The 25,303-nt window shown below is 43.5% G+C and overlaps 4 protein-coding genes across 6 annotated transcripts; 2 read left to right on the plus strand and 2 right to left on the minus strand.

Annotated features, from left to right (window-relative positions):
- Positions 1-17,249: 17,249 nt before the first annotated feature.
- Positions 17,250-19,424, minus strand: LOC9655990. The gene is made up of 2 exons (XM_024678866.1): positions 19,156-19,424; positions 17,250-19,109 (listed from the first exon to the last, which is right to left on the minus strand). The coding sequence occupies exons 1-2, from the start codon at positions 19,232-19,234 to the stop codon at positions 17,737-17,739; spliced, it is 1,452 nt and encodes a 483-aa protein (XP_024534634.1). The 5' UTR covers positions 19,235-19,424; the 3' UTR covers positions 17,250-17,736.
- A 95-nt stretch (positions 19,425-19,519) lies between these two features.
- On the plus strand, positions 19,520-20,924 carry LOC9657062 (ABC transporter I family member 20). The gene is made up of 7 exons (XM_024678822.1): positions 19,520-19,693; positions 19,756-19,889; positions 19,958-20,077; positions 20,143-20,238; positions 20,298-20,450; positions 20,495-20,572; positions 20,632-20,924. Exons 1-7 carry the CDS (start codon positions 19,543-19,545, stop codon positions 20,866-20,868), a joined length of 969 nt encoding a protein of 322 aa, XP_024534590.1. The 5' UTR covers positions 19,520-19,542; the 3' UTR covers positions 20,869-20,924.
- On the plus strand, positions 20,920-23,065 carry LOC9655991 (pentatricopeptide repeat-containing protein At1g11290, chloroplastic). 3 transcript variants are annotated; one of them, XM_024678818.1, is made up of 3 exons: positions 20,920-22,671; positions 22,737-22,838; positions 22,947-23,065. In XM_024678818.1, exon 1 carries the CDS (start codon positions 20,933-20,935, stop codon positions 22,496-22,498), a length of 1,566 nt encoding a protein of 521 aa, XP_024534586.1. In that variant the 5' UTR covers positions 20,920-20,932; the 3' UTR covers positions 22,499-22,671; positions 22,737-22,838; positions 22,947-23,065. The 3 variants fall into 3 exon arrangements, with proteins under 3 accessions (XP_024534586.1, XP_024534589.1, XP_024534587.1); XM_024678821.1 differs by lacking the exons at positions 22,737-22,838; positions 22,947-23,065 and having other exon boundaries at positions 20,920-21,872; positions 21,932-22,175; positions 22,229-22,335; XM_024678819.1 differs by lacking the exons at positions 22,737-22,838; positions 22,947-23,065 and having other exon boundaries at positions 20,920-22,175; positions 22,229-22,468.
- On the minus strand, positions 22,554-24,969 carry LOC9655992 (FK506-binding protein 5). Its single transcript, XM_002974097.2, has 3 exons — positions 24,296-24,969; positions 23,058-24,188; positions 22,554-23,007 (listed from the first exon to the last, which is right to left on the minus strand). The coding sequence occupies exons 1-3, from the start codon at positions 24,437-24,439 to the stop codon at positions 22,582-22,584; spliced, it is 1,701 nt and encodes a 566-aa protein (XP_002974143.1). The 5' UTR covers positions 24,440-24,969; the 3' UTR covers positions 22,554-22,581.
- Between the last annotated feature and the right edge of the window lie 334 nt (positions 24,970-25,303).

A 25,303-nucleotide genomic window follows, 5' to 3' on the forward strand; every position in this document is an offset into this window, starting at 1 on the left:
TCTATGGTGTAGTTACACTAGCTCTACAGCTGCAGATGGAAATATTATGAAAGAAGACCAAATCATGAACATAAGAAGAGTAATATCCTTCATTTTTGAAATATTCTGATTCACCAAAATAATTTGCCCCTATTTATCCATCAAGTAGCAAAAATCAAGCCTACTAAAGCACTATAACCAACTCCTATTATCAAATTCAAGCCTACTGTACTTCATTTTCTTTGAATTTTGCAGCTCAGAAGTAAAACTAAATGTCAATTGTATTTAATTTTCAAACTGCTCCAAGATCCAAAAATAAAATCAAATTGATATGATGCAAAAAGGATTTGCCAATTGAAATAGGTCACATTGTGTTCCTTAGAACCCTACGTAGCAATGATAACTGCTACTATAATAACCTGTATACAAATACAATAGTTATCTAGTATGTATGAATTTGCATACACCCAAACATTGGAATAATTTTAGCGTTCAACATATTATACTTATTGAGCTCAAACCCAAAATCATCAATCTCCTAATGTGTACAAGGAGCTCTGCATAGAAACCAAAATAATATATCATCAACATAGAAGTGCCAAAGAAGAAAGTTGTTAATCTTCTTATACTAAGATCAAGAAGGTTGTTTGAGTCCATATAAGGCCTTCCAAAGTCTACAAACTTCGTGTTTTTCACCAATCACTTCAAAACCCAAAGGTTACATATAAATCTCTTCAGATAAATCACCATTAAGAAAGTCAATTTTCACATCTATCTAATTAATAAAAAGATTATGATGAACAAAATAAGCCAAAAACAGATGAACAGTAATGAGTCACACTAAAGGAGAGAATGTCTCGCATCAGACATCCTTAGCCACAAGTCAAGCTTTGTATTTATCAAAAGAACCATCAGACTTCACCTAAACCTACTTACACTTAATAGACTCTTGATGAAGAGGTACATTTGTAATTTCCTAAGTAAAATGACTAATACTCAATATTCATATCTATATTTCAATATTGAAGAATGAATAGCAGCCTAATAAGTCAGTGCATATTCAACAGTCAGAAAGGACATCTTTGCTCAACTCTAGATCAAAATAAATAGATGTTTTTTTGTAGAATAAGAGTGTGACTAAACCAATGCATAATAAGAATTGTCAAAAATAACACATGCTTTTGTCCCTTGGAAATTAAAAATAGGTGAACTTTTTTGCTTTAGCCAACTAAACCATGAATCTAGTATATAAAGTTTAATACTCAATTCCATCATTACACTTAATTAAGAATTTGCATAAATCCTTTTGTATAGTAACACCTTTATAAATATTCATTACCTAAGAGTTTCAAACGGTGGTGGATATAACCCAGTGTTATTACTTAGCAAGCACAAATCTTAACCACTCGGTAAAAATACTTACATGAACATCAAAATAAGTATCCCGGGCACTACAATTGATGCACTAAACAGGTTTGACTAATAAATTATCATTTTAATCAAGCATAAGTGGAGAAGTTGAGTACTGATCCCAATGCCTCTTACATGCTAAGCGAGCACTCTACTATCTGAGCTACATCCCTACGACATTGAAATGCTTATGTCACTAATATTATAAAGCATTTTAAACAATGAAATTTTGAAAAATTCATAATTAGAGAAGTTTGGCATCAATCCCTATGCTTCTTGCATGATAAGTAAGCACTCTACCATTTGAGCTACATCCTCAAGCTGAAATGTTAAAGAACATTGAATTTTCTTACTTACAAAGCCTAAGCAGAACATGTGGTTGCTGGGATCCAAGCCCAAGTCTCCGCAGCCATAACTTAGAAATCTTACCACTAAATGATAACCATAGGAAAGTCACATACTCATAATCTTTAGGACTGAAAATATTATCAAATACTGTTTCAATCACCAAGTTCTGTTAACCACAGAATCAAAACAATGTTTCATATTAAATCAGAGTGTATTAAAATGTGTGGCTCTATTCATTGAATGAAATTTTATAGGACACCTATTTCATATAGGATAAGTTATTCACGACCTTGCAACCAGAAATGTAGATGCTTTTTTAGAGAATAAGGGTGTGACTGAACCAGTGTATAAGAACCTTGGAAAAGGATAATCCCAGGATCTTTGCCAATAATTTCTTCCCCTCTTCTACACAGCTAGAGATGCAAGTTCTTAGAAGCTGCATTTTGCACCTGTAAAGTTTCTATGAAAAACTTACTGCATTAAAAGCTGTAAATGACTATTGAATTACACTCCTTTAGACATGGCTCTCTCTTTTTTTTCTTAAGACCAAAGAAAAGGCTACCTAAGATATCACCAAGTTTCATTACCGGGAGAACCACCAAGTATCATTACAGGGAACATCATAAGTCATTGTTCTATTATTTTATTTTTTAAAAATGTGATGTTCTAACCCAAAGTATGTATGATTACATTTTTTCATATGTGTGCCTCTGTGTGTGTGTGTGTTTGATGAGGTCTTCATTGCAGAGCAATGTTTCTATGGAACCAGTCAACCACATGGATCCATAAAGTACTGATGTCTCTCTCTGTCCTCTCGATTTTTTCCCTTTCCTGCAGGCGTTGAGATCTTGCAATTGCATACAGATTAGCTGTGAACGAGAATTCAAAAAACCCGATATTGTATTTCTTCTATTTTCTTCCCCCTAGATATGATGATGTTTTTGCAGCCATTGCTAGAATATTTGGTGTAGTGACACTTTAATTTTATGGACAAAAGTTTCATTTATTTTAGTTTAATTTATTGCATCGCACTATACTCTTTACCTACAGTTGACGTTCAAGGATATCCATGGCTCAACACCAAGCTTCGTGCCCTTGCATATGTTCTGGCAGAAACAAAATGAAAAGGAGCAAGAACTGAGAGTAAATGACTAGAGCTCAAAATGTGCCTTGATGGTTTTGTTTTAGGAAGAATTAAAGTTTCATCTAAAAGGTAGAAGGTGAAGCATCTAGCCATGGTGCTGAAAAGGGCTGAGGAGCAAGCTCAAATTATTGAATCACTTCAGGGAACTGTAAGTTTCTTTTTTGTCTCTAGAGGTCTATACATATTTTATATCCAGGTTATAAAAGACTCTATGAAGAGTAGGAATTCGTTCTACATTCGTAGTATGTTTGTTTTCTTTTCTGTAGCTTTCTTCTTACATTTCTCGTTCCTTATTTTTAGATGGTGATGGACGAGATGTAAGGAGCCTAATGGAAACATCACATGTAATTTGATGTTTTCTTTCAAATGGTTTGCTAATTTATGAGCTCTCCTTCTCTTCTAAGATGAATGTCATAGGCAGCTCAATGTTGCTCTGGAGCAGATGAAAACAGTTGAAGGTGACTATTGTCATTCTCATTTTTTTTCCACAGGCATAGTCTTACTTCAGCTCGTGTTGAATGCACTCGAGATGAGGCAAATGCAACATTTGCCAAGGAAAAGCTGGCGTTGATGATGCAAGAGTCTGAAGGTCAGTGATATTCGTGCATTGCTGTCATAGAAATTGCAAATTACAGCGATTACAAAGGAGCTCAATACTCAAGAGAAATATGAAGCTTTCTCAATCTGTAACTGATTACCAACATAGGCTCAGAGAAAGCACTCAAAACGTCCAAAGGACCATGAAGCAAGAAAACTCTTGATAAAGGTAATAGAAACTCAACCAGACACTCAACCTGCCCAAGTGAAGACACTCCTACACAAATTACAGATTGGATGCCCTGCGTAGGCCCTCATGACCTTTATAAATAGCCTATAATGTAATGCAATGCTTGGATGGCGGGCTTCGTGGTTGAGTATATGAAATCCAGTAGGTTGCCATGCAAGCATTGCAAGCTCAAACTTGCCAAGGGTGATCGGCATTGTGAGCAAGGGCGCCGGAATTGACATGACCAAATGGTAAAGATTTTCCATTCTTTTCTAGCAATTTCTTTCTTTTCTTCTTCTTGCGGAAGGCATCACTCCAAATGCGTTTTGGAGATCCAAGCTCCTGTCGTGGGCGTTCTCAAGGCCAAAGGCTTCGCTGCATTGAAAATACTTTTCTTTTTTTGCAGAATGAGATCAGATAAGAGAGCTTTCTGATTTGTACAGGCTTCAGATCAAACTATTATGGAGGATATGCTACAGGGAAAAGTGATCTTATCTTTCCAAACACATGCATTATGTAATTGCATTATTGTCATTACTCTAATGATGAATAGTAGCAAAAGCTAGGTAAATTTAACCTTCTATACAATAAAAATTTCTAACATTGTAAAACTACAAAAGAAAATCTATTTATCTTGGGTATCAATGCAGAATATCAATGCACAATGCAGAATAGGATATCAAGATCTTAATGAGGGGATTTCTTTTTCTTAATGATGGAAAGTGTTTTCAATTTTTGTTGTGACGGGAGAATAGCAACTGAAAAATCACATCTTTTTCCATGATTTATCCAAAGACTGATAATTTTAAAGATTTAATACAAAATTATAGTAGTGCAGCATCAATGAGTGCAAATATCAAAGAAATTGCAGTAGGTTGCCCTAATTTTATATATATATATATATATAGATATAGATAGATAGATAGATAGATAGATAGATAGATAGATAGATAGATATAATATAATATTTCAAGTTTCAAACCAAATAATGAACAATATGCAGCTTATTCACAATGAAATATTTTAGATACTGCTCAAGCAACGGAAATAAAAACCAAAAAACAAACACAATTCTAAATGTAATGAGCAACTAATGGGTGATCTTGATAAACTATTAAAAGAAATAAATCCCTATGCTAATGCTTCACAATATTGTAAGAAATAGAGAATGAAGTGGTAAATTCAACAAATATTCAAGGAGGTGTAAGTGATATTGTTATACATATAAAAGGCAATTAGACAGCTGATCCAGGATGATATAATGCACTAGGTTCAAATGATTTTAAACATTTAGTTGTACAAAGATGGTAGTCATTGATGAATTTTTTTTATTATGTCTACTATATATGATCTTTTTGAAACAAAAATATGTTCAATATGTTTTAAAATGTAGTATCTAATCAATAAAATACTCTTTCTTCTATAGAACAGAAAGTTTATAGAACAAAGAGTATCTGATTGATTCAATACTACATTATTAAAATTAAATATAATTTTTTTACAACGATGGTATATAATACACACAATAAAATATATACTATAAAGTTAAAAGTAAATTAAGTAGTGACTATATAAATGATATATTTTATAACTTAAAATAGAAGAGTTGAATAGCTTATTATATCTTGTAAATAAGTTATACTTTTATCATAATCTTATGATTTATAACTTTATGATATTGTAGAAATCTAAGACTATATCTGAGCTAACAGACAACTCAATATGAGTAGATTCATTGATGAATGTGTAATAACTCTCTCTCTCTCTCTCTCTCTCTTGTGTGTGTGTGTGTGGGGGGGGGGGGGGAAAGCCACTGAAAAGAGGATCGAGGAGATTGTGGAGGATGCTGTGGAGTTTGTGGATGTCACTTCTTCCACCTCACAGCCAGATCCTGGAGAACTTTTGTGGATCGCTGAGGCTTTGGAATCTGGCCGGATGGGAAATACAGGGGCAAGGATCCGGCCTTCACACAGCAAAAATGTTTAGAGATAGGATGCTGTTTGTTGTGGGTGGCCACTCACAAAACTCCCCCGACCCTGTCTCAGGTTAATGTAATGCAGAGGAGCTTTGAGATCCATCCACTTCAGTGCTCTCTATCTCAAGTTCATGCTTTTGACATGGGGACTTTCACTTTCACTTGCAGAAACAGGATCCAGACTGGTAGTCAAGTCGCAAGGGGAAAAGGTTGAGGGAATTGTTGAAATGGCTTTATATATGTGTTAGAACTAAACCTTTGCAGCATTCTTTCAGCCTATGCAAGACAATGATTTAAATCCAAGCCTTCAGGAGGAGTACATCCTTGCTGTAAACAACTCTCCTCCATCCCCCTTGCTGCCATCAGCAAATGGTGGAACAATGTCCAGGTATGTAGTGTTTTGCTCTTTAATAACTGATGTTGCACCTTTGCCATAGGTGCTCAATCTAAGAACACTCACCTGGTCCAAAGTTGAGCAAAAGCTCCCAATGTCTCCTTTTGTCCTTGTCCATGCCACTGATCCCACCCTGTGCCAATCATTTCTTAGCTTTATACTTTCATCTTACAATATTCTCGAGTGTTTTCAGATTCTGAAGAATAGGATGCTATTTGTTGTTGGCCACTTGAGAAACCCTTGACTTTGTCTCAGGTTAATATAATGCATTTCAATGTCTCACTTCAGTGCTCTCTATCTCCAGTTCATGTTTTTGATACGCAGGCTTTCACTTGGTTGCTTTTTCCAACATATGGACAAGCTTCGGTGCATGTGACATACTGTATCACGAACATGAGATTGACCATTTGCTGTTTGAGGGGCCAGTCTGTTCACTGATCGGATCCTGCTTAGTGGAGTCATTTTTGGTGGAGAAGACTCCAAAAGGTGTTTGCTCAATGACCTCAACATCTTTGATCTGGAAACAATGTCATGGGAAGCTTTCAATGCAATATAAGCCAGCACAGATGTATATTGCATGTGAGGTATGCTATTTTGATTATCCTTGCTGGCCTTACTCCGATTCCATTTGTCATTTTCTGTCCTGCCTAAGGATTAAGTCTCATCTTCATGTGTTTGAATGCTGAAGAATTGGTTGTTTTTTAGATTGTGACTTGTATTGAGGTGGAAGCTGTCAAATGCATGTACTGAAGACATGCAAAAGCCAATCAGGGGTGTCTCCTACTCCGAGTGTTGGTGGAAGCCATTTTACAGAGGTTGAATCTGTAAATGTGCCCAAGAGCTCAATAATTTTGAAGGAACCAATAGATCATCAGCCTATGGTATCATGTTTTTGTGCGTCTCTTCCCTGTTTGATAATGTTATTTTACTTCTTTCCAGGAGAATGGCAGCTACAACACACCAAAGTTGCTGGAGCTTAAACAGGAGCTTGAGGTATTGCGCTAAGACAAAATAGCATGTACAGCTATGACTGGTCGAATATGGAGAAACCCTTAGCTTTTGTGAATTGCTTTAATGGCAAGGAGCTTATGCAGCATGATAGTTCATGGTAGAATGAAGTAGAGGCACTCCAGGTTTGGCATTCTTGTTGGATGTCTCTATGCTTCTCTCTGAAAGTGACAAAAAGAATGAGATTGCTATGCTTCAGGTGGTGTTGGTGCTACTATTGTCCAGCAGTGACATTCCTGCCAGTGTTTCTTGCAGCAAGATCAAAATCATCGTTGAGTTTTAGGCAAATTGATGAAGATGCCTGGAAAATGAGAGATGAAAACAAGAATAGAAAGAAAAAAAAGAACCAAAAAGGCTCTGGAAATATCTGTATAGCTGAGGGCAGAGGCTCTGTATAGCTGTGAGAAGATGCTCTGGAAATGGTTGATTAGAAACTTGAGGAGTCTCTTGATTAGAATCTTGGAGGGGTCAGGAAAACTTCCTAGCAGAGAGTAGAATTTTAAACCTTGGGAGAAAAGAAAGCTTGGATGACAAAAGCAAAGTACCTTGAGCATGTTGCATTGCATAAAATCCTGTCTTGGCTTCTTAAGACAGGAGGACACTGTGCACATCCAAAATGTTCAAGTCATGTCAAAAGTGTTTCTAAGAAGGATTTTCAGATAGAGATAGACTTGGATACTGTAGCGCACGTGGTTTTGACCCTTTATCCTATGGTGATTTACCATAGGATAACACCACGAAGCGGAACCTAAACCCTCTTTGTGCCACGTGACAGATGCCACGTGTCACATGCCACGTGTCCATGCCACGTGTCCATAGGAACCTGAGGTTCAGGGCCTTGGGCCACTGAACGAAGGAACGGTGCCAAACTCCCAAGCATGGAGCCAAGGAGTGACGGAATCGAACCACAAAGCAACTCCCGAGTTTAAAGCCCAAGGAGCGAAGGGACAGGAGCCCGGAGCGACTTGGAACAGTCCTGGAGCAACCAGCATCCCAATGCCAGGACCAGCACGCAAAATGGTGTCAGACGGAGTCTAGCACAATTTTGGTATACCGGTGGCCTAACGCGAGGAGGAGGGTACTCCACCGACTAGAGCAGCGTGGAGCTTGGGCTTAGACCCAAGCCAGACGCAGAACAAGGAGCGACACAGCCCAGTGGGAGCCAAACTAATGTCTCAGGTGGTCGGACATACATTCCAACCTACCCACTATCCCTACTATACATTTGGAACCCCCCACAACCCCCCCCCCCCCCCCTTGAGGAACACATGCTTTGGGCTTTCACCCTAAGCTTCCCTTAGTATCAGGAGTTAGTCTCTGGGACAAGCTTGAAACTTACTAAATATGGAATGTCCTTAGATTGCGAATTTGGGCACGGGATGAACACCGTTGTGTTCAAGACAATCTCTACATTCCGTAGATATGCCAAATGAGCAAATCTGGACACTTTCCATAAATAGCATTTGGGACCGAAATGAGACTAACACAAAGGGCATGATAGCAAGGGTGTTTGGCAAACACGGTAAGCTATCATTTAGCGATATTGAGGGACCAATCTCAATATCACGGGGGTTCCCAACACTAGCAAGTGCAAGTCAACGAATGAGTTTCTCTAACCAAGTCAAGTATGCTTGACAAATAGCACGTAGGAATTCCGTCCTTATGCCCATCTGGTCAAGTGCACATGCGAAGACCAGTTTCTCAACTAGCTTAGGCGGAGACTAATAACGGGCCCAGCAATACCGACCTCCTGCCATCGTGGCAGTAAGGTAAGAGTGTCCGTAAGGACTAGCCGACAGGTAACTTTCGATACCTGAAGTCACATTCGCGACACTCTCCCCCCCTTGGGAAGATCGACGTCCTCGTCGATGCATACTCGAGTCTAGAATACCGCCAAGGAAACAACTCCAGAAAAAGTTCACGGTACTCACACTATGTGAGAAATGCACCAACTTAAATGAGTTAGGGGGCAACGTCTTTGTCTAACGCGGATGCGCTACCAGCTCAAACACCTTCCGGCCGTCGCCGATAAGGAAATGACCAACGGAGTCAGCCACCCTTGCTGCTCTGGGAGTCACCCAGCTTACAAAAGTGTGATATGCCCTGCCCGCAAAGACATAGAGAGAGAAGCTAGAGGCCCCAACCCTCATGAGCAAAGAAACCAAACCCGTCGGTAAGGTTTAGATAGACTACTGTAAACAGGCAGTTAGAGTTGTTTACACGGTCACGCCCTTTCAACGGAATAAGGAACATCGACAGAGAGGCGGGTTATGTGACCAGTCGACAATAGCTACCCCATGACTAGAGATTTCAACATACACACGAAGTGCCGAAGCCAGTCTGCCTATACTGGCCCAAACTCAAAGATCAATAGATGGACAATATCAAAGTCATAAACAATGATATCTTAGAGTCTTAATTATCAGTGAGTATATCTTATATTAGAACACAAAAGTATTCCAAGTAAGTTATCATCCGATAAACTAGTATTATAGTATAGAAACCACCAAGATCATCATAATTGGGAAACATAGGAATCACCATCTAACAAAACGAGTCTCGCATGGACTAACGTCAATGCTAAAGAAGAAATCATGGTACAACCCACAATATCCTCCTCAACACATCTATAAGCTAAACTTCATAATGCAAAGCTAATGAAGAGCATGTTTGCATCAATCCAAAAGCTAAGCATAACGAAGCTATGCTCGACAAGTGATCACCAAACGATCCTCCATGAATCCATCCATAGTAAGACGTAACTCACTTTATAACAAGCACAAGAAGAATCATCAATGATTGATATATAATATTCCAATAGCAATCACTAACTCTTCCTCTCGTAAAGCTAGTATAGTCCACGGCTAAATCACTTTTCAAAGAAAAGCCAAAGCCTAACCTCTACTAAATAATCTTGTCTAGAACACAACTAACTCAAACTTGTCACTCAGTTCATTTGAACGTCAATATAGTTGCTAACTAGCAAATGCATGAATGCTAATAACACAAAGCTATAGCCAAATCATCAACACTATCTTCATCGAGAACAATGAAACTCAATATCAATCCTAAGGATAGATATATCATCTCACCTGAATCTCAACATCAATAATATCAATGACAAGGCATCACCTCAGTGCCACCAACACTAGAACAAAGCTAGAAGAAAGCACGAGTGTATCACCACTCAAAGCTCTCTAGCAACCAAGCTAACCAAAGTCGGAGATACTTTACTCAGTATCCGAGACCAATCTTTCAACAATACTCAGTCACAGATAACACTTCCTCAAGGAGTGAATCACCACATCCAAGACTCCATGAAATCCAACACCACGAACTAAACGCAACCAAATGATATCGATAGAGGTAGAGTCGACATGCCAACATGGAAAACCCATGTAAGTTTAACGACACGATCCTCCGCAACCCCATTCGGTAAAGCAAACCCATCACTGATAAATCTTCATCGAGTGAAGCAAGTGTCAACAATCCTTAACAAAGTCTACAAGCAATCACTAGTTGCCAAGCAACTAACCATCACTTCTTCAACTTGCTTTCATGAGACCCAAACACTAAACTCACGTCATTTAGTCATACACTTGTCCAACATGAACATGATACCTTCGGTATGAGATAAAAGTTTATTGACAAGCATAAATTAAATGACCACTTGAATCCAACTCAACTGCAATAAGCTCACTAATGCATTTAGCCATTAGCTCTGAGCATGCCTTGAAGAGGCTAGCTATACGTAATTAACACTTAGTCGAAACTAAAGTGAAGACCACGAGATGAACTCATATCGGTACACAACCTCCTCATAGACAAAGCTATAGTACGGGTACCAACATCTCAACTGCAAACAACTAAATTGGACATCACTATCCTCAGCCAAGGCGCAAAGCCACCAAGACCAAATCAAGATCAGTGAGAGCTCACTACCCTCATAGAGTCTTAGCGAAATGCAAGGTGCAACCTGCCACCAAGCACAACGTTACAAAAGAAAGGCACAAGGGTCACCTTTCTAGAAAAGCGCAACGGCCAATTTTCTACACTAACTCCAGACTCTATCCAACTCAATTGCAATAGCCCCAAAAGTCAGCATTCCTTTCGGGCTGCATCATACAAACTACCTACTAATGTCTAAGCCAACCGAAGTCAACTCCAACCCTTTCACTAGTTTGTACTGGCTTATAAAAACGGAATGGTTTTCGAGCAAAGTGACCAACAGATCAGCCATTGGAAAAGTCTAAGAAAATTTGTGGAAAATTTTCCAATCCTAGAGAAAGAATGACTCTTAGTCTAGGAATGCAAACTTTCAAAACTCAACCAACTTCCTCCTACTAACAACTTCACATATATTCACCTTAACACAAATTCTCGAGATCCATAGTATGCTTAAGCCTCAAACATCTCTTTTTGCCCATACTTTCGACATCCAACACCGATATCCGTAAAATGCAAATGGAACATCCAAGGTTTGATCACGAAGACCACATCTTCGGATATCCATATTGCACTAACACTCTTCTTCAACCACTTTCAAGATCCAATGTGAAGCCAAAACACTAACAAGAAAAATGACATGGAAAATCAAGCTCAAGGAAAATTCCTCACCACTCGAATCAACAATGCCATTTCCACTAACATAAGTGTTAGCAATATCAATGCCTCAACTACACACCTTCTCCATCCAATAATATACTCCAAGTGCTAATGGAAAAACCGACAAGGCATAGCAAGTGAATGCTATAACCCTTTCCAACACCTTATGGGCCAACTCTCAAAGGAACAACATACCAACTTAAGCTTAGCATAATGGACCACTATCGAGAATCCCGTCAAAGCTATTACAATGCTACTACTTGCAAGTAGACTAGCTTCACCATCAACCACTTTGGGGTTGATCATCATTTAACCAGGCAACTTTGTAAACACATTGCTCATTATCACATGGATATGATATAAAATCACAATGACTTGATCATCAATCAAGCAACACTATGAGCAATGCTCATGTCATTACTTCAAAGGTTTATGTGAGTATCAAGTGCTAACTCGACTCAACAAAATGTAACATAAATGCTACACTCCACTGATAGAGATTTACAACACCCAACACCACTAACTTTTGTTCACAACATAGACAAGCTCATGCCACTCGCTATCCGATCAAACTCAAAACTTAACCCAACACCAAGCTACTCAAGGAGCAATAGCTAAGTTCCCCGGAAAAGAATTGAGCATTGCAACCCAAGTCTTCCCATAGCAAGCCTAGACAAAATGGTTTAGCGCTTTACTGCTATCCATCCCATGACTCACCATTTGTAAGACCATCATCTCCAAGATGCATCAAGGTAGGGACTCTTGATTGCATAATATGAATATGAGCAATAAGTTAACACTTCGTTGCAAATCATCTCTCCAAGAGAAAATGATTTACGTGTTTGATCCTTCGTCCCTGATGACTCTCTTTTTGGTCTCATCTTTGACTAAACCTCAAACTTGCATTCGCACTGCCTTCAATCCAATCCAAGAAAAGTTTATGAGAGAGCACGACAATGACTACTTGAACCAATAGACTAATCCCTACAGTCTTGGTTGATTCACTTGTATTCATGCCTAGGAAGGATCCACTAGTGCCGTGCTAAATAGCTACGGACCAGCCTATTTGCTACTCATAACAAACCCAGGGAAAGTTTGCTTTCACCTACGATACATGGAACAACTCATGGAACCACCGATAGGCTAACATTAATCCTGCCAACTCAAAGTGTAACCTCGAGTTGCTAATGTGCCTCACACACGAGCCCAAGCGTAAACTCGTGCTAACAAAGCATCTCAAATCCATCTTATGAGCCCAAGAGCAAGCTCACATCATAAGGTACAACAAGGTAACCAAATCCATACTCAAGGAACAAATGTGAACCCTTTGCACCAAACGTGTACCCACTCGGATCATCGTTTTCATCTCTGCATATGCAACAAGACTAGTTACCCAATCTCATTGAATAGTACTCGCTGAGACTCATCCTCTGATACCAAATGTAGCGCACGTGGTTTTGACCCTTTATCATATGGTGATTTACCATAGGATAACACCAGTGGAACCTAAACCCTCTTTGTGCCACGTGACAGATGCCACGTGTCACATGCCACGTGTCCATAGGAACCTGAGGTTCAGGGCCTTGGGCCACTGAACGAAGGAACGGTGCCAAACTCCCAAGCATGGAGCCAAGGAGTGATGGAACCGAACCACAGAGCAACTCCCGAGCTTAAAGCCCAAGGAACGAAGGGACAGGAGCCCGGAGCAACTTGGAACAGTCCTAGAGTAACCAACATTCCAATGCCAGGACCAGCACACAAAACAGAGCCAAACGGAGTCTAGCGCTATTTCGGCATACCGGTGGCCTAACGCGAGAACATGGGTACTCCACCAGCTAGCATGGAATGGAACTTGGGCTTAGACCCAAACCAGACGTAGAACAAGGACAGGCACACAAGCGAGAGCTAGACTATGCCTCAGGTTGGTCGGCCATGCCCAACTTACCCACTATCCCTACTATACATTTGGAACCCCCTACAGCCCCCCCATTTCACCCCAAGCCTCCCTTAGTATCAGGAGTTAGTCTCTGGGACAAGCTCGAAATTTACTAAATATGGAATGTCCCTAGATTGTGAATTTGGACATGGGACGAACACCATTATGTTCAGACCGATCTCTACATTCCATAGATATGCCAATGAGCAAATCTGAACACTTTCCATAAATAGCATTTGGGACCGAAATGAAACTAATACAAAGGGCATGATAGCGAGGGTGTTTGGCAGACACGGTAAGCTATCATTTAGCAATATTGAGGGACCAATCTCAATATCACAGGGGTTCCCAACACTAGCAAGTGCAAGTCAACGAATGAGTTTCTCTAACCAAGTCAAGTATGCTTGACAAATAGCACGTAGGAATTCCGTCCTTATGCCCATCTGGTCAAATGCACACACGAAGACCAATTTCTCAACTAGCTTAGGCGGAGACTGATAACGGGCCTAGCAATATCGACCTCCTGCCATCGTGGCAGTAAGGTAAGAGTGTCCGTAAGGACTAGCCGACAGGTAACTTTCGATACCTGAAGTCACATTCGCGACAGATACGACATTTAAATTCATGTCAAGGTGCTCTCCATGTGCTTGAAAAAACTTTAGGAGGATGTAACGAGAAGGATTCCAAGCTAATGGCATTACTTGCATGTGCTTTTTGATGGCTTACAATCACTGGACATCGAGTGACTAGGAGTGGAAGAATTGGTGACAAAATAAATGGAAAGTGTGTAAACCTTATTGTTTTAGTCATTTTCTTGCAAAAGAATTTTGAACTAGAGAGGATAAATGTTGGTGATTTAGTGTTCTACATTCTTTTTCAAGTGTTTTAGGTTTTCATTGTGATGAAGCAAGAGTAGTTACAACATTTTACAAAATTCAAATAAGATCTAGAAGATGATAGTGGTTGAATTTTCATATTTATAGGAATTTGTTGTAGGACTCGGAGCATTGCTTCCTGGCAGACATTTTGAATGAGTCATGTGTTAAATGTTCATCACAATAGTGAAATAGATTGTGCTCCCTATTTCTAACTAAGAAAAAAATTATATAAGAGACCACTAAATCTCATTACCAAGAGAATCACAATAAATCATTGTTCTATTGTTTTATTTTTTAAAGATGTATTGTTCTATTCCAAAGTATGTACAACTACATCTTCTCAAATTGAAATGTTCTCTACTTCTCCCAGTGGAGTTGGGTCCCTATTAATGTGTGTGTCCATGAGCCCAGTGTTAGAGTTGGCAGTTGGATAGTGGAGGCTTTACCACAATCACCTGCAAGTAGAGGTGTAATTGGCAGCTTCATTCTCATTCACTGTGCAGGCAGGTTCCCACAGTCTTAGAAGGATGCCCTTCATAGCATGACTCAGTAGCGAGAATGTCTTGGTAATTGTTACCAAAGGTGGCCAGCACTAAGTGAGTAGGTTGTTATTGGTGACATGGTATGTGATGTACTACTAGAGCCATCATATTGGCTCTTGCAATGAATAGAGCTGGCTGCTTGGAAATGCACACTCTAGGTGAGGGATGTGAAGCCAATGCTGGTGGTGTAGGCACCAAAGAAAAGGCCAAACAACTGCCTGTTGCTGATGTCATTAGCCTCTGCCCACCACTGTTTGTTTTACATGGCTTCTAGCTCACAGCTAGGAAGGGACATTAAAGTTCTACTGTGCTTTGCTAAAAGACACCAGGTTAGTATGTTAACAACATAGGCCTTACCTCCAAAGTTGGGCACCACCATCTTCTAACTCACAAAGCCCAACTTAACATACACACTGACAGTAAAGTTGCATGACTCCCTTTTACATGCTTTGTTTTTCCATCCCAAGCCAAGGAATAAATAAGCCTTTATTGCACCATAGGATGTCATGAATTATTATTGTAATTTCTTTGTACTATACCATGTACTTTGATAAGACAATCCTAAGAAGACCTCATTTTGGTAATTTTTGAAGGAAATGAGCATATTTCCATCGCATCACTCCACCAAGCAAGATAACAGTAATACAATTACTCATTAGCATTTAGACCCCAGATCTGTTGGGCAAACAAACATAAATTTTGAATGAGCGGCGGCAACAATGAATTCCTGAAATACCATTATACTCTTTCTTTCAGTTTTGAAGTTATGCTTAATCAACTTAGTCGCAAAGACTCATGGCAAAGCTCATTATCATTGGATAAATTGCTAGAAGACTTGCTAGCAGTGGGGAGGATGTAAGGAGAGAAGTAATGGCAACACTACTATATTTCCTCCTTTTCCCCTCTTCCTTTTTTTTTTTTTTTTTTTGTGATAAACTATGGCCTATCAGCCTTAGAAAAGGACAATCCCAAGATCTTTGCCAGTAATTCTTCCCCTCTTTTATATGGCAAGAGTGGATGCAAGTTCTTAGCATTTGAATCATGCACCTACAAAGTTATTATGACTAACTTGTAACATCAAAAGTTGTAAATGACTATTAACACTTTTTTAGACATGGCTATCTCTTTTACTTTTTTCAGACTTACATGTTGTTCTACTCTAAAGTATATATAACAACATATTTTCATCTTTACTTTTCCCAGCGGTGCTGGGAGCCCTGCTAGTAGGAACTTAATTCAATTTTGAGTGAGGCAAGAATATTTTCAAAGAATATTCAATACGGTAAAAGAGTGACTGAAGGGTAGGATCCTAATATCTTCTTGGCATGACTCCATAAACCTTTTAAACAAGAAAAACACAGCAAACAATGTCATAAGAATGATGAATGACTTGAATCCCAGGAGAGACCCTCCCTCTTCAAACTGATCACTCCTTTATTTTCGATTGAATATTTGAACTCTGTTTCGTTTTGTTCCTGAACCAAATATCCCTCAGCGACTAAAGCTTCCTGGTCTCCTGGATTGGCTCTCTGGCTAGCCTAGCATGAACTCTCCTCTCTGTTTTTCTGTTCTTAAATTTTCTTGGTCCATTGTCTCTCACTTTGATTCTATCCATAGGTGACAGAATGTCAGTCAGTCCAATACTTTATCAAACTTTATAAGCTCTGCAGTGTTAAAAAACCATGTTCCAAACAAGCTTCAAGAAGTAACTGTCAACGCATTGATGCGGGCCTTGACACCTTGCTAAGGAGGATAACACGGTTGAAAAGATCAAAGATTCAGGTGAAATCTGAACTAGGAATATGAACCCATAGCAGTCTGTTTCGGTCGCTATCACCTTGATGCCATCAGCAAGAGTGCCAACCCGATCTTTTTGATTTCATATCTCCAAACAATCACCATGCTACCTTGACGAAAGTGCTCTTCCCACTCGGAAAAGGTCTCAAAAAACAACAAAGAACCTGGCTGACCGAGAACAAGAGTCATGGAACCTCGTCCTTGAGAACCTTGATCTTGCTGGATTTCTTCTAGGAACGAGCCAGCTTAATACAAACTCCTGGGAGATCCTGACCCTGGAAGAGGAGGGACCCTCTTCACTCCTTTTGATTGAATTTAGGGCTATATATATATATATATAAGCCGATTCTATCGTCATGATCGCAACCTGGACAACGCGAGGGCAATCCTCGCCAGGATGCCGCAGCACGACCCAATTCTAGGCACTTCAGAGTATGTAGACGTTTACACCAGACATTGCAACACTGTTGACAGCTGAAATGAACTTGTACTTGATCTTGGACGATGCAAAATTGATGAGGTACTGGCAGTCAGCGGCTTTGGGTGAGGTGTAACAGCATCCACGAGATGCCGTGAGATTGTGCTCCAGTAGCTATTGCTTCTCCCAAATTCCTCCCCTCGAGCGCACTACACCAGCTTTTCCAGTTCCATATCTGCGGCGCAAGCTGCCAAAGCATACGAGAAACTCCACCAAGCCACCCGTAATAAGTGTCTGCTACCCAAACCTTGCCTCGTCTGTCAGCTTTGCTGCCATCACCTTATCGTCTCCTTGATGCTCATGAACCTCAAGCTCCATCACGTCCAACTGGCTAGCTTCCTCCTCCCAGAGCGTAGTCAAGGCGTCGAACTCGTCACTATCCCAAGGATACATGAAGACTGTCTGAGCATTCTTCACGTTCTGGGGATTTGGAGATGTTGCAACCAGTACCTTCCGGCCGCGGACGTCAATAAACCCTAATTTTTGCAGAAAGTAGTGTTCTTCAAGTAATGCAGCGCTTCCTGAGCACTCCGGAACCCGTGCCGTAAAAGCCTAGCCCGAAACTCCTTGGCCTCGGGTGACAGATCAGAAAAGCTCTCCATAAGCCTTCCAACAAGATAGAGATCCGAGGACCGCGTGTAGAGGCCGTCAACCAATGTGTTCTCGTCCCAGGCGCGAAGCCAGCAGCAGCTCGGCTTACAGTCTGTCTTCCACACCGTCTCAAGATCGATGAGCATCCAACCCTCATTACTAGCCGGACACTGGAGGACGTTTTTCCATCTGATGTCCCTGTGAACCAAGCCCGCCTGGTGCAACGCATGCAGCCCGTGAAGCACGTCCTGCATGGCCGGCCACAAGTCATCTTTACGAGAAATTATGCGCTCGTATCCCACCGAATGAATGACCACACTGTATCGCTCACCCCTGACTTTGACGTCGCCGGACACCAGCCCCACAGCGCCAAGCCCGTATGCTCGCGTCACCAAAGCCGTCGTAGTGAATCCTTCCGCAACATGCTGCGACCAGGAACGAACCTCCTTGATCACCTTGGGATAGACGATCCGCAGAGTCCTGGCTATCTGGCCGAGGGAGCCGTAAGAGGCGGGAGGAAGCACGTTGAATGGCCTCGGCAGAGAATTCATCTTGCTGTAGAAGTCTGAGATTGTCAAGGCAATCCGGAGGAAGTTGACGGAGAGTCGCAAGCATGTTGCCTTGTCCCCGAGTGACACCATGTTTAAGCGCCCAAACAGATCATCTGGTGCATGTTGCCCATGTCTCACAGCCCATCCTGCCATCTCCGGACCTGCTAGTGCTACCCCAAGCATCCACTGGACGGGTCCATAGTACTGCGGTGGAAGCACGCCAAGTTTCTTTGTCAGGTCCTGGAACGCCTCTTCCAGAGTTGCCCGTTTCTCCTCAAACTTGACGCAGAGCCTGTTCGAGATCCAAAGCAGCAAATCCGGACGGGCGTCTGCGGTTGAAGCACCAGAGAGCTCGGTGACACTCCGGTTGAGCTGAACGCTGGTGATCTCCGACAGATACAGCAGCTCCATCCACAAGTTGCAAAATGCCGAGTCCCAGAAACTTTGATTCTCGGACATGCAAAACGCCACCCTCGAGTTCATGAAGGTGGTGACGCAAGCGGAGATCCTCTCGGCGGGGTACTGGCTGGTTGGAATGAACTGAGTGGCACAGCTCGGATCCAGAGTTGCGTATGTAGCAGGACCAACAGGAAGCGGCAAAGGCAGTGGCTCCTCCAACGCTCTCCGCAAGTCGGCAACTCCTAGGACAGCAAACGGAAATGGGCGTAACACAGTGCGAGCCCATTCCTTGCTGTTATCACAAGCATCTGCGTGAAATGCATGAGAAGAGTAGCATGCCAGACAAAATCAAACCTGCGAAGAGCGCCTTGCGGAGATGGAGCTCGAATGCTGGGGGAAGCGGTGACGCAGGATCTGGCATAGGAATTTCCATCCATCCCTTGGAGGTAAGGACCGCGTCCACTGTGAGAGCCGTCTTGAGCCAGCTTGCAAGCTCGGCCGAATCCTCGATGTCGAATAGCACGGCCCGGAATGCTACCTTAGAACGAAGATCGTCCACATTCCTACCACGCTCCTCCGCCGGATGCACGTACACAAGGCGCACGGGAATCGGAAACACATCGTCCATTGCCTAGAACCCTAACCCTATAAGCTCTCCTTTCCCTCCATTGACTTTAAACCTTAACGATGTTTTAGTCTTTTAGGGTTCTTAGTTATTTCAGGGTTTTTTCTATCGACTCTATGGCTGTAACTGTGGAGGTGAAGGAGCTCTGCTTCACGTACCCGGGGATCGATGGAAATGCCGCACCAGGAGCAAAGCCGCTTGTCCAGGGATTTTCCCTCACGCTGCGAGCCGGGGATCGATGCTTGCTCATCGGCGCCAATGGGGCAGGTATCGCATTCTTCTTCGTTTTTTCGGCCAAGAATCACGAAATATCGTGAGGGATTCGGCAGGGAAGACTACTGTGCTCAAGATTATCGGTGGCAAGCACTTCGTGCATCCGGATATGGTGCGCGTCCTCGGCAAATCGGCCTTCCACGATACCTCCATCACTTGCTCTGGCGATCTATCGTACCTTGGCGGGGAGGTATGATAGATACCTTTTTTTTCTCCTTTCTTCTCGGAGAGTTTTGAGAATTCTTTGTTGGCCAGTAGTGGAGGCGAGATGTCGCGTTTGCGGGATTCGATGTACCAATCCAAATGGACATCTCCGCGGGAAAGATGATTCTGGGAGTAGCTGGTACCGACGAAGAGCGTCGAAAGAAGTTGATTCAGGTGATCATTCGAGTGTCTTCTTTTCCTGGAACTTGTTTTTTTCTCTCTGTGCATCGTTTGTACAGGTTCTCGACATTGATCTTAACTGGAGAATGCACAAGGTCTCTGATGGCCAGCGAAGACGTGTCCAGATTTGCATGGGTCTCCTGAAACCATTCAAGGCAAGTAACCCACTTCAAAGATGTTTCAAGCTTCTTCTGTTTCTTTTCCTTTGTTTCAGGTGTTATTGCTAGATGAGATCACCGTCGACCTGGACGTGCTCGCGCGATCAGACCTTCTCGCGTTTCTCAAGTCCGAGTGCCTGGACCGTGGAGCAACTATCATCTACGCAACTCATATCTTCGACGGGCTTGAGTCATGGCCTTCTCATATTGTAAGCTCTTTGATCTTCATCTTTGTGCATCTCATTCCATTCAGGCTTATCTGGCAAGCGGTAGACTCCAGATCATGAAACCTCTCCACGAGATTCCAGAGCTCAAGGAGTTATCTCTCATGGTATGGAAAGCTTGCATAGCAAAACTTCCATTATTACTAACTCAATGGAGCCTCGACAGAGAACGGTTGAGAAATGGTTGCGGAAGGAGACTAACGAGCAGAGAAAGGCCAGAAAGCTCAGGCTAGAACAAGGGCTGCCAGAATTTGAGGACCGGATCGAAGGTAGCCGTGTCATTGGCGGAAGAGAAAAGGCGTTACCACTGAACAACGGATGGATCGAAGGCAGGATGACGTCCAGCCTTGCAGGACAGGAGGATCCTTTCAACCTTAGCTCCAACCGAGTTCTTCGACTGTGATGGTAACTTCCAGTAGTTCCAGCAGCGACAAATAAGCTCAGCGTGTTTTTACGCAATCTTTTTCATGGATAGATCGCTCGTGACGCTGGTCCGAAACGCGAGTGATTTGCTCGAGTTGGCGAAGGCTCGCGAGCTCGTTGTTTCGAGCGGCCACGGCGACGATCGCTTCCTGGCCAATCTCCTTGTCCAGAGATACGGCAAATGCGGCAGCGTGAGAGACGCCCGGGCAGTCTTCGATGGGATTCGCTCGAGAAACGCCTTCTCCTGGGCGATCATGCTGGCGGCCTATGTCCAGAATGGACACGACTCGGAGGCGCTGGATTTGTTCGCCCAGATGAGCAGAGAAGGTGCCCAGCCGGACGAGTTCGCGTTTGCCAGCGTTCTCGGGGCGTGTGGGAACCTGAAGCAAGGCAAGGCAATTCACGCACAGATCGAGAGCTCTGGATTGAGGCCTGACGTCGTGCTTGGAACTGCGCTCGTCAACATGTATGCAAAGTGCTGGGCAGTGGAGGAAGCAAAGGTGATGTTCGACCAGATGGCCGAGAGGAACGTAGTTACGTGGACAGCCATGATCACGGCGTTTGCCCAAGGTGGGCTTTTGCACGAGGCACTACAGGTGTTGAAAGGGATGGACTGCGAAGGCCTGAAGCAGAACGACGTGACTTTTATCAGCTTGTTGGGAGCTTGCTCTTCTGCTCAAGACGTCCACCGAGGCCGGGAAGTTTACGCTCGAGCAGTGGCTTGCGGCTACCAGTCTCACACCGCTGTGCAAAACGCCGCCGTCAACATGTTCGTCAAGTGCGGGAGCGTTCCCGCTGCGAAAAGTGTTTTCGAGGTGATGGAGACGAAGGATCTCGTGTCGTGGAACGAGATGATCGCGGCATTCACGCAGAAAGGCCTCGACGACGACGCCGTGGAGCTTTTCTGGAGAATGAACTTGGAAGGCTTCCGTCCCAACGATTTCACTTTCAGCAGCATCCTGGGCTCCTGCTCGGTCGAGCAAGGTACTGTAATCCACCAGTGCATTGCTTCCAGCGTCTTTACCTCCGATACTACGGTGCAGAACGCGCTGCTCAACATGTATGCCAAAGCCGGGAAGATCCAGCGCGCAAAGGACTTGTTCGATGGGATCCAGAAGAGGACTCTGGTTTCCTGGACGACCATGATAACCGCGTACTCTCAGCATGGCCGCCACGAGGAAGCCCTCGAAATCTTCAAGAACATGATCCTGGAGGGGTTTGAGCCGGACGATATCACCTTCATCAGCATTCTCAACGCTTGCTCCCATGCGGGACTGCTCTACCAAGGTTGGTTCTACTATACGTGCATGTCCGAGGATCACAAGCTCCCCGTGTCGCAGGAACATCACGCGTGCATGATCGATCTGCTCGTCAAAGCGGGCTGGATGAGTCATGCGGAGGACTTCCTGCGGAGGCTGCCCAGCCATTCCGACCCGATCCTGTGGCGGATTCTACTGAATGCGTGCTCCATGCACGGTGAAGTGGCGAGAGCAGCGCGGGTTACCGAGATCATGTCCAAGCTGGAGCCCAACGACGACTCGCACCTCGTTTTGCTGTCCAACGTGTACAAGACGAGCTTCTCTCAAGGTTTCAGAGTCCTGGGCGGTTGAAGGATGACAAGCTGCTTCGTTCATTCTACTTAGCAGGAGAAGTATGGACCAGGAATTCGTTCATCACGCAAACAGGCAAACATTCACGTATTACTAACTGTGTCTTCTTGTCTTACAGGAGTAGCCGCTGCCTCTACCTCTGGCGCGGCTTTCTGTTCCATGCTCTCCGGAAGGTCAGAAATCTGTTCAGACGCCTCAAAGAATTCTTCCGGTTTGACTTCTTCCTGGCCTTGTGCAGCGGTACTCGCATTTACTGAAGTATCGACGTCTGGTGATGGCTCGACGTGTAATTCTCCAGCATCCAAAGATACGTCGGCAGCAGCAGCCTGATCACGAGCAGGTTCGCCTTGTCCACTTTCTTCCTTGCTTTGGGCGTTCCTGGCCTCGTCAGGATCCAGAGCCCCAAAGTCCACCTTCTCACTTGAGGCTTTATTACTACCCTCTGCAGCGTCCGCCGTACTTCGAGGTTTCGATGCTCCCGTCTCATTCGTGTCGACGTTGTTTTCAACCTGCGCAATAGATATATCACGAGTACAAAGATATCGTAAATCAATCGTACCTTCTGAAGGATATCGGTGTCTCCACCACTGTCGCCTACAGGTTCGATGCTCTCGCTGTTTTCATCCTTGCCATTGTTTCCACCAGGTACTGCTTCGTTTCCAGCTTCAGCCGCAGCTTCATCGTTTTCAACTTCATTCTTACCATGAGGTACTGCTATTGCTTCGTTTCCAGCTTCAGCAGCTTCATCGTTTTCAGCTTCATTTTTACCATGTGGTACTGCTACTGCTGCTTCGTTTCCACCTTGAGCCGTAGCTTCATCGTTTTCAGCTTCATTCTTACCAGGTGGTACTACTTCCTCTTTTCTTTCATCCTTACCAGGTGGCACTATATCCTTGTCGTGAGCAGGTCCTGCTTCTTCGTCCTGACCAAGTGGTACTCCTACTTCTTCGTTTCCAGCTTCATCCTTACCAGGTAACGCAACTACTTCACTTCCAGCTTCTTCCATACCCGGCGGTATTACTACGTCTTTTTCAGCTTCATCCTGTACCGCTTCCTTCTTACTAGCTACTGCTTCTTCTTCCTCTGCCCCTTTGGAAGTGGACGTCTTCTCTTCAACCACTCGGCCTTGGCCGGATCCAACAGCCCCTTCGCCTCCGAAGATCTCGATCTCAAACTTCTCCGACTCCTGTGGCTTGAGGACCAGCTCGAACTTGTCGGATTCCTGCGTTATCAGATCAACCTGCTTCTCGTCCACTTGCTCTGATCCACTGTCAGCCGGGGGGGCAACGGAAACAACTTCCTCTTTATTTGCTGGTGCTGGTGAAGCGTCAGCTGGTGGAGATTTGTTAGACTCGGAAATCTCGGGTGTGCTCGGCCGCTCCTCCTCAACATGCTCGACTTTCTGTGGTGGGGCTTCGCCTCCTTTCACAGCTCCAGTGCCTTCCTCATCAGCACTAGTGGGATCAAGCTCTTGCTTCTCGATCTCAGCAGGAGCAATGACACCACCAGCATTTCCAGATCCTTCCTCCTTGCTGCTATCCTCGGCTATTGTCTCCAAAAGGACCACGCCACCCTCGACCGCTGCTGCTGCCTTGTCCGTCGTCTCCTCCTCCTGCTCCTCGGCGGAGCTATCTTCCTCTGGAATCCGCTTGAGCTGCCCGTTCTCCTCTTCGTCCTCCCGCTCCTCGTCCTGTCACAACGGCAAAGACAAAAGGTAACCATTTTTATCTTGAAACATATCTCACTCACTCGCTCACTATCACCTCCTCTCTACAGGAGCAACAATTTTCTCTCTACCTTTGCGAAGAGCTGCTGGAGGGAACGATCTGATCCCTTAGCCGGGGTAGCAGCAGCTGGTGTAGACTCTCCAGGATGGCTATCCGTCTTGGGCTTTTCAGCTGGAGGATCCACCGCTACTGGCTTGCTGATACACTTCCCCATATTCGAATGGAGGGAGGGATACGGATTTGGCAGAAGCACACACCTGGCCGGAAAGACTACACCAAGACAATGGCAGCAGAGAAAATTCGAAGACCCTCTTCTAGTCCGCCAGGCGCAAGTCTTTAAACTCTGGCAGCCCAGCACTTAAAGAAGCTACTGAGAGTAAAGCAATGCTCGCCTCGGCCACCATTACCGTATCTCAGGCTTTGGATCCTCCCGGAGTTTCCCGGAGCACGGCGGCACTGGCAGAGAGTGGCACAGACAAGAGCGAGCTAAGATTTGAACAAGCTCTACATTCTTTCTCCCATTTTATTGCCACCATGGCCGCTGCTGTGCTGCGACTGCTGCTACTGGCCACTGGTGCCAGCAGCCCTTATGGACAAAACTCTGGTGGTTTTTTAGTATTAAACATTTTTTTTTGCTTTAGAGTGTTCCTTGTTCTTATTCTTATTGCTAGCTTTCAAGAACAGTACTTAGTATCAAACAAATTTTTCTTGCAGAAAGTGTAACCTTAGCTTGCAATCCAGCAACTTTGCTTCTGGTCGTTTTCGCCAAGATGCATAAAAGATAAAAACCAACCCAGCGCAGGTCCTTCAAAGGCAAGACAGGAGAAGCGTACGGACACCTGATCCTGAGAGATATGCTGTGTACGAATATCTCCTGTGGAAGAAAAACCCGCTTAGTAGCTCATGACAAGTCCAGCTCGAAAAGAAAGTTTTTAACTTTCCAGGCTGTACCCTCGTGAAAAATCCAGCTCACGCGAAACTCTGATCTTTCATTTTGAAAACACTCCTCCATGGATCTAGCAAAGAGCAGTCAGATCGATTTTTTATCAGCTGGAAAAAAGCTATCCCAAGTTACCTT

Source organism: Selaginella moellendorffii, unplaced genomic scaffold (genome assembly GCF_000143415.4).
Source record: "Selaginella moellendorffii unplaced genomic scaffold, v1.0 SELMOscaffold_23, whole genome shotgun sequence".
NCBI classification, from domain to species: domain Eukaryota; kingdom Viridiplantae; phylum Streptophyta; class Lycopodiopsida; order Selaginellales; family Selaginellaceae; genus Selaginella; species Selaginella moellendorffii.

Excerpts from the sequence above, each read along its gene's own strand:
- LOC9655990 (XM_024678866.1), bottom strand. The coding sequence starts at position 19,234 with ATGGAAATTCCTATGCCAGATCCTGCGTCACCGCTTCCCCCAGCATTC. Across the intron at positions 19,110-19,155 it reads CCGCAAGGCGCTCTTCGCAG|ATGCTTGTGATAACAGCAAG; the intron begins GTTTGATTTTGT and ends CATTTCACGCAG.
- LOC9657062 (XM_024678822.1), top strand. The coding sequence starts at position 19,543 with ATGGCTGTAACTGTGGAGGTGAAGGAGCTCTGCTTCACGTACCCGGGG. Across the intron at positions 19,694-19,755 it reads CATCGGCGCCAATGGGGCAG|GGAAGACTACTGTGCTCAAG; the intron begins GTATCGCATTCT and ends GGGATTCGGCAG. Across the intron at positions 19,890-19,957 it reads TATCGTACCTTGGCGGGGAG|TGGAGGCGAGATGTCGCGTT; the intron begins GTATGATAGATA and ends GTTGGCCAGTAG.
- LOC9655991 (XM_024678818.1), top strand. The coding sequence starts at position 20,933 with ATGGATAGATCGCTCGTGACGCTGGTCCGAAACGCGAGTGATTTGCTC.
- LOC9655992 (XM_002974097.2), bottom strand. The coding sequence starts at position 24,439 with ATGGGGAAGTGTATCAGCAAGCCAGTAGCGGTGGATCCTCCAGCTGAA. Across the intron at positions 24,189-24,295 it reads TCCAGCAGCTCTTCGCAAAG|GACGAGGAGCGGGAGGACGA; the intron begins GTAGAGAGAAAA and ends CCGTTGTGACAG. Across the intron at positions 23,008-23,057 it reads ACACCGATATCCTTCAGAAG|GTTGAAAACAACGTCGACAC; the intron begins GTACGATTGATT and ends TCTATTGCGCAG.